This window comes from Schistocerca nitens, chromosome 1 (assembly GCF_023898315.1).
Source record: "Schistocerca nitens isolate TAMUIC-IGC-003100 chromosome 1, iqSchNite1.1, whole genome shotgun sequence".
Classification (NCBI taxonomy): Eukaryota; Metazoa; Arthropoda; class Insecta; order Orthoptera; family Acrididae; genus Schistocerca; species Schistocerca nitens.
The window spans coordinates 348787032-348795847 of record NC_064614.1 but is presented as its reverse complement, the minus strand read 5'-3'; the positions used below and the strand labels follow the sequence as shown (position 1 = coordinate 348795847).

The 8816-nt window shown below is 42.3% G+C and overlaps 1 protein-coding gene across 1 annotated transcript; it reads left to right on the top strand.

Annotated features, from left to right (window-relative positions):
* Positions 1-5032: 5032 nt before the first annotated feature.
* On the top strand, positions 5033-7693 carry LOC126248745 (cuticle protein 38-like). Its single transcript, XM_049950074.1, has 2 exons — positions 5033-5164; positions 7407-7693. The coding sequence occupies exons 1-2, from the start codon at positions 5153-5155 to the stop codon at positions 7620-7622; spliced, it is 228 nt and encodes a 75-aa protein (XP_049806031.1). The 5' UTR covers positions 5033-5152; the 3' UTR covers positions 7623-7693.
* Positions 7694-8816: the final 1123 nt, after the last annotated feature.

Sequence of the window (8816 nt, the reverse complement as noted above, 5' to 3'; positions counted from 1 at the left end):
TCAAGTATTGAATGAAAGCCACCAAATGCGTATTTTTACAATAAACACAGTTGACGTGGGCCCACGTTTCCGAATCTACCACAAAGGAATACTAAGTTTCGTCTGAAATTGAACAAACACGCAACATTTGATTTTACTTGGAATGAACATAATTCCAAAAACAATACGTCCGTTAAGATATAAATGCGAAACAATCATGGTAAGAACGACTTAAGCTATATGTACGTAGCGATCGCACCTAAATATCTAAAGCCACGTGATGAAACTACAAACGAGCATCCACTGCAGTGTCATACCGAAACATGAACCAGAGTTATGTTCCGGCCAGGCCAGTCTTTCCTCTCACTGAAAATCCCCAGCAAAACACCTGTGTCATTATCACAAGGTGAAATTCCTGACTTGCACAGGATAATAGGCCTATATCCCATGTGCATAGCTGAGTGATATACACTGTTCAGCCAGAACATTATGAACACCTATCTAACAGCCGGTATGTCAGCCTTTGACAAGGATAACGTCGGCGACGCGCCGTGTTGTGCAAACAATGAGGCCTTGGCAGGTCGCTGGAGGTAGCTGACACCACATCTGCCCACACAAGTCACCTGACAGCCATAAATTCCGGGTAGGGAGCCACTGAGCTCTGACGCCACGTTCAGTCACATCCCAGATGTGTTCGATCGGGTTCAGATATGACAGGTTGAGGGACCAGCACATCAGCTGTAACTCACCACTGCGCTCGGGCATGGCCTTATGGTTCACATGGCTCTAAGCACTATGGGACTTAACATCTGAGGTCATCAGTCCCCTAGACTTAGAACTACTTAAACCTATTTAACCTAAGGAAATCACACACATCTATGCCCGAGGCAGGATTCGAACCTGCGACGTAGCAGCAGCGCGGTTCCGGACTGAAGCGCCTAGAACTGCTCGGTCACAGCGGCCGGCGTACATTGCGTTATGACATGGCGTATTATCCTGTTGAAAAATTCCACAACCGTCGGGATAAATAACCGTTATGATGTGATGTATGTGCCTGCAACCAGTGTGCGATAATCCTTGGCCCTCAAGATGCCTTGCACGAGCTGCACTGGACCCCCATAGATGCCCACGTGTATGTTCCAATATAGGTGGCCAGGTGCTGTGCCCATGGAAGACGACGGATCTGCGACCTCCCACCGGCATGATGAAGAAGGTATCGGGATTCTGCAGACCATGCAACGCTTTACCATTGCGCCAATATGCAGTGCTGATGGCCACAAGCCCATTTCAGTAGTGATTGCCGCTGCTGTGCTGTTAACATTGCCACATGTATTGGCCGTCGGCTGCAGAGAACTGTAATAGGTGTGTTCTGTAATGAGGGGCGGCCGCGCAATCCCACGACCTCTGGACGTGTTGAAGACACTCAACACAGCACTTCAAGAACACCCGACACATCGAGTAGTTTCCGAAATGCTCGTGTCGAGCCTCCGGACCGTCACAATCCGCCCTTGATGAAACTCCGATGGATTACGGGCCTTAGCTTTTCTACATACGAACTACAGGCTTCCTGATACTACATGCACAGTGCGTGTGTATGACTAGTAGTCGTTTCTTGCCAGGTGACGCTTCTATCGCCTGGACGGGTTTATATCGATAGTAGGCCCGTGGTCATAAGTGTTCTGGCTGATCAGTGCATGACAGGCAGTCAGGAAATTCAGGGAGGTATAATAAGGGGATGTTTGTCTACAAACTTGCGGTGTACGTTGCTTTGAAGCCAGTGGAAGGGGTTTGCGCCATGTTAGTTTAGAATCCCCCAAAATCAGTAGAAAACTGTTTGCAGTTACTTATCGTTCTTAGTTTCTCTCGTGGGTACGCAAGAGGTGTTTTAGATAATAAATGTTGTAGTATTTTCGTGAATAACAGTCGCCGGCATTTTCAGATGCTTTTGTGGTCGTAAATGCGTGCTCGATCCAGTAATACGGCACATTTGGCGTAATTAATGTATTACTTTATAGTATTCATTTCTAAAAGCAAGAAGGGGGAGTGGAAATTCATGGTGGTTCAAGTCCCTGGTTTCGTTTTAGTTTTGACTCAAGTGAGAGTACGTTTTTTGGGAGGCGAGAAGGACGAGAAACAGCATGCCATTGAATGTCGCTTGGTCTCGGAATAGTATTCGTAGCACCATGTACACCGATGAGCCAAACCATTGTGACCACTGCCCGCCCGGTGGCGTTGCAGGCACGTGACGCGCTAACAAAAGTATGTAAGGAGAGCAGACGTGGAAGTCCATGATTCCTCACAGAACGTGGGGTTAGGAGGCTTGTTTGCTCTTCAAAATAGCATACATGGCAATCTGTGGCATCTGTGCCGAAAGAGCACGTGCTGGTGCACGCGCCAGTATTTAGGAGTACACCTCTACCTGTTCAAATGTTGACCCAATGACAACATCAATTACGATTTCAGTGGACACGAGACTATCGAGTTTCGACAATCGATCAATGTAAATGTGTCGGCTCTTTGGGTAAATTACATTTTTGCTACACTAGGTTGATCTCCATCTCCATAAACGCCTCATCGAGGTGAACGGCGGCTCGAAACGCGCTGCGCGGTACGGACGCGCGCTGGCGCGAGCAGTATTATTCTACTGGAGACATTCTCCTGCACTTGCATGGGAGCTGTAGTGGTAATCTAAAACACGCTGACAGTTGCGAACCACGTTCAGCCCTTAAGGCTTGATGTCTTCCCCGACGGGGTTGTCGTCTTTCGGCAATATAATTGTCCCCGCCTCAGCGTCTAAATCGCGCTACAGTGGTTTGAGGAGCATTATAGTGAACTTACGTTGATGTCTCGGCGACCAAATTCGGCTGATATAGATCCTAAGGCTATCGGGTGCCATCACCGCTTACGCAAATCAGCAGCCCGCTATTTATTTAAATTATAAATACTGTAGCGCTTTCGTGAATAACAATTGCCGGCATTTTCAGATGTTTTTGTGATGTGAAATGCATGTTAGATATAGTAATACGACGCATTTGGCATTAAATGACCTGTGCATAGACATCTTAGGCCACATACCTCCACAAACCGGCCAAAAACCGTCAGACCCCTGGCATGCAGAATCAGTGATGTATTTCGTTCCAAAAGCTTACAGACGAGATATTAAGCAGGTGGTCATAATATTTTGCCTCATCAGGGTATCACCTGTAATGATGCTTATATCCAACAACGCCTGACCTGGGTGCTTCGAGCTTTTCCACAGGAAGCGTTTGCTGATAGTTTCGACGAGGCTTACAACCGATTTCAGAAGTGTGTTGTAGCTAAGTTGGTGGCTTTGAAGGCCAGTAAAGGTACTTTTTTCTTTTTACTTATTTATTTATTTCCTATATTGTCTGAGACTATTCACCCAACTTTTCAGACGTACTTTGTAAAATCTGCATTAATATATGCAGCAATACACTTGAAGTCTTGGTAGAGAGTAATCAAATAACAAAATAGGACAATGAAGAATCGCAAAGCTGGATGGTTATAATCTGACTGAAATCTTGAATTAAAAGAGACAAACACAGAAATACCAAGTGACACATGTACTCTCTCGATACATACGAAATTTCTATGTACAAGGGCATTAATATATAGAGTATTACATTAACTTCTCCTAAAATATCTGGAAATACAGTTATATTAAGAAAGAGAAAACGATAACTTCAAAGAGGCTGAGTAGAAAACTATGAAAATACAGGGTTGGGCAAAAGAAAGTGCCCGAAGACAATTCGAGGGAACAAACAAACACGGCAGACGAAAGGAAATGCACCAGTAACATGACTATAGAAGATGTTTAATGTGACCACCACTCCTGTATTGGCATTTTTGGGCCCCGGTCAGCAAGTTGCTGAAGGCAGATCGAAGATGGACTGCTGGTATTGCTGCAGTCTCATCCGAAATGTTCTGCTACCTATGTTGAAGACTATGACGGTTGTTACAATACGCCTTAGATGCGAGGGCTCGCCATATTGACCGCACAGCCTTTCCCCGAATATGGACTGAGGAAACTCATGTTCGGCCTATGTCCTCTTCCCAAAAGTGATGACAACTTATTTTACTATGTTTAGTCGATTTCTAGTCTTTTCTTCTCACAGCGTCCACCCAGAGACCGTTTCGAGCTGTACTGACAAAAAATCAAAACCACTGCAGTAGACGTAAACAGCACAAGCAAAATTCATGGTTGTAAAAGAAAATTGGCCTGAACGGGTCCTCTTAAGAACGAAATGTCATTCCTTTACATTTTAGAGTAATATCAGAACGTTTAACACACCTGTAAACGGTGTAAGATGGCATTTCTGCTTCATATACTTTCACGACATCATGCCATTTGTTTTCGTGCAAGTAACATGGCGGACTTCGGCTTCAAGTTAGTGACGTCATGACAGGTCTTCTTATTATACATCCGTGAGAGTATCACGGCCTGGCAGATGGATGAATTTTGGGAAAACGACGGAATGGCAAGTTGAGACGGTTGCATGGTTAAGAAAGAAGTCGGCGAGAATACCGGACGTGTTAAAGTTTTCGACTATTCCACAAGTTCACAGATGCACGCCCACCGTTAGGTTCAAATTTTTATGTGAAATATTGTCTCAGGAATAAAAATATGTTTTGACCATGATTTTACTGAAAGCAGCGGAGCTCTTCAACGAATGTAATATCGGACAACCCGCTAGAATATTCCTTGTAGGGAATGAAACGTATGAACAATGCTTTGCTGCACACGAGACGACTTCAGCTCAGTGAATCACTGCCAACAAAAGTTGATAAGACGGCGGTAAAACCAACGATAAGTAAAAATTATTTTAAAATCGAGTTTAACTAACGAAATGAACCCTTGAAAAATAAGAGAAAATCACTATATCGAAATGAGAGTGAATGAATCCATCAATAAATTGTGTGGAGACGTACGTGTACATAGTTTCCGTATGCTTAGAAGCAAGGACATGGGGTCTCATGTCCGCATAAAGGCGACAACGACGGACCACGGCTGATCCGGATACCGAAGGCCAGCGGCAGTGGCGGCCAACGCCCTTCGTTGCAGTGTGGCGGATACTATATAAACAGCGGACTGCTCAACCAGCCACCACAGTCTCACAGGCATTCAACCCACTCGCCTTTCTCAACTCACAACATGAAATTTCTGGTAAGCGATGGCTTCAGGTTGCTTTTGTTATTGCTTTTTGATGGAACTCTCCCCCTAATCTATCCTTCAAAACCTCTCCTTTAACATAAATTTGAACCTGATTACTCTAGCCAAGCCTTGCCCTCCTAAAATTTTTACCACCCACATCTCCATCCATAACCAAAAATTAACAACAGCCTGATGCTTCAGGATTTTCTTAACGTCCAATCGCTTCTTTTAGCCAAGTTCGGTCATGAATTTCTCTTCACCCCAGTTCCACTCAGTTCCTGTTCTTCTGCTATACAATACACTCACCTAGTCAGCATTCATTTGTAACACCGCATTTCAAAATCTTTCTTTCACTTCTTGTACGATTCTACGTTCCACTTCAGAGAACATTTTCTAACGCAGAAAAGTGTATTCGATGTCATCAAATTTATGCTTGCGGGAATTATTTTCTTGCGACTGCCTATCATATAAACTGTAATTCGGCCCTCGTGATTTATTTTTCAGCTAAAATATCAAATATCAGATAAAAAGTAAAGGGTACAGCAGTCAGTCGCAATGATGCTTACTGCATATCTAGATTTCGGTCAATGCTATAAATGTAATTTAAAACAAAGTGTCTCTGGCATGAAGGGTCGAATTGGAACTATGTGCATATGCAAGTGTTTTAACTTACATTTACTGCACTGAATATGGACACAAATTGGCTGACGTCTGCACATGCGATAAATATCATTGCCACTGTTTTCTGTATCCTTTACTACCTGAAATAAAAAACAGTCGCTGCGCACACCTGTTTCCCTATTGAATCAGACCTGATAACTCTATCTCCAGACATCTGGATGTCGTCGGAAAGCTACAGTCATCAACCATACCTTAACCGTATCATGTTTTGTATGCATGTGGTGCAAGTGAGAGATACTTCTTTAACTAACGGTATTTAGAATTTTAGCAACAGTGCCAAAGTGGCTGTGGTTACCTACAACGAATCGTGGTGCCATTTTCTGTAACCTCATTTGCATAGAAATTCGACAGTGTTACGGTAAGTGGACATAATTTACGAAAATTAATTCTCATTTCTCTATAAAGATAAAAATAGGTTCTGACCATCGTCTCCGATAGAGTGAAAGGCCAAAACAGGAAACTGATCACGTTGTCCCATGCATCACAAAGACACTACACTTTTATTTATAAATCATCGGCAGAATTTATACACTGAGACATCTGTTCTACGAATCCTGCTAAGATTATTGTGGACTTAAATCACGACTGTAATCTCAAAATAAGAACTACCACGAATAAAACGATTCAACTTCGATTTAAGAAACGGGGAAACGGAGTGAAATAAACTCACGTAAATGTCCGAAAGGTCGGATCAGTAATACAGGACAATAACCACATAATGAGATACTGATCATCATAACAACGCCGTGTCTGCCGCACCTGAAAATGAGTTCAGCTTTTGGATCAAGATTTATAAATATCTAATCACATTGCTTGTCGAACTACGTAAACTTTTTCCTATACGTAATTTGAATAACTGAAGCATGTTTTCACAGATCCATGTTCAATTCATTACATGGAATCCTCGACCACATTCTTTCACTTTTTCATTTTCCAATTTGTATTAATTTTTTATGGTTCTAAGGGTTGCTAATTTGAACTTTACTTTCCTAACATGAGACAACATTTTCGCCCTCCTCTTATCCGAGAACTGCTTGCAGAGCGTAATGCGTTTCGGTTGTGGCTACACTCTCTTAGTTTACATTCTCTCGTTACAGTAAATAAGTCTAGTCCGTTACGGGAGTAATCTGCTGGTTTTTTGATCCTATTCTGATGACGAAACACGGCTATCGATGAACTAAATCTTGTTCTTAACACTAACCCACATAAGGCATACATTTAGTTAATAATGAATTTTGTGCAACGTTCTAAGGGTTTATAGCTAAATAATATTGCACACAAATTTTTACTGTATCGAATATCCCGTTTTAGCTGGAAGGGCGGTCGCATTAGTAAAATAAAATTCATGGTAAGATCAAAAGTCACACGACTCGTTTCTAGGCCAGATTCTTACCTGGACGTGAGAACTTGCTCCGGAAACATGTGTGATTTGTGACACTATCACGAATTTTATGCTGTTTAAAATGTTAATATTTCACCAATGTTTCCTGTGGTAAAGTGTGACGAATAGAGTAAACTACTTTATATTATTATGTCACGTGACACTTTTTTAAGTGGATGATGTTTTTCACAGGTGATTGTCTTGGCCTCCTGCGTGGCCGTCGCCTGCTGTCAGGAGACGCGAGAGAAGCGCGGCCTCCTGGGGGCGGGAGTGCTGGCCGCCCCCGCCGCTGTGCTGGCGCCGCGCGTCCTCGCCGCCCCCGCCGTAGCCGCCGCCCCCATCCTCGCCGCTCCCGCCATTGCCCACGCCCCTCTGGGTCTGGGCTTGGGTCACCCCATCATAGGCTGAACCACCACATACTAATTTATACGTGTCTTCGTGTACCACGTCTCCGCAAATAAATGGTTTCTGTAGCCTCATTGGTATTTATTCTTTTGTTTACCCAAGGAACCTTCCCCGTAACTTTTCCTCACTCTTTAGTTTAAAAACGTCGGTCAGTTTCTCTCATTTACCTGTTACAAACGTACATTCCTTTTGTCAGCTGTAATCTTTGCCTTAACTGTACATTAAACTCTTTTCCTAATGAACCATGTTATCATGAAAAATGTTCGTATTTTTATATGACCACGGAAACGTTATTGTAAATTACAATTTTCTCTTACGGTTGTCAGAATATTAGATATTAATATTTTGAAAGTATTGTTTTCAAAGTATATAACAAACATTTAATGTAATGTAAAGTAAACTCTGCAACATCGAACCAAACTTTTAAACGGAATTCCTGTAGTGGAGAACGGAGTAACTTAGCATATATTTTGGTTTTGATTTTTCTATTGTTTGTGAAATTCCGAGATATATCCTGGCGAATGCGACTAACAGATTAACGTTTAGAATACAAGGTTGCTTAGGACCCATTAAATAAATACGTATTTATGTGACCCCGAATAAACTTTTTCTAAAGGCTTGCAACCACACCACTCAACCCAACGTGTATGGTTATTTGCCACACCCTTACAGGCGAATTGGCATAACCTAATATGTATGGGTATACTTAGGCCGAACACAACAATTTTCGAATAAAAACATTTTATTTTGTCAAAATTTGGGGTGTCAACATATTGAAAGAACACATTCTTAAATGAATAAATTACAGATGAAGAAATAGCACTTTGACAAACAAAATTCAGCTTAAATGATTAAATTCTCTTAAATGCAACCAAACAAAAGTATGACCTTTAAAGTGTGAACAAACAGTGAATTCTCCAAGAAAAATTAATTCTACTTACTATTATAGTTACCTATAGCTATTCAAATAGAAATAGCTGAATATTTGAAATAAACCGCAAATGTAGGAACTGGACATTCGTTAATTGAACAAGTGGGTCGCATTTCCGCTCAATTTTCTTTGGCCGCTTCAAACTGTCTCATCTTCGTCTGGCCGTCTCCAGTTTTTCCCCTTTTTGACCATGGTGGACACGCGCACTCGTTTCCATCGGTTTAGATAATCCTACCAGAGTGCTGACTACGATGGTATTTCACGAA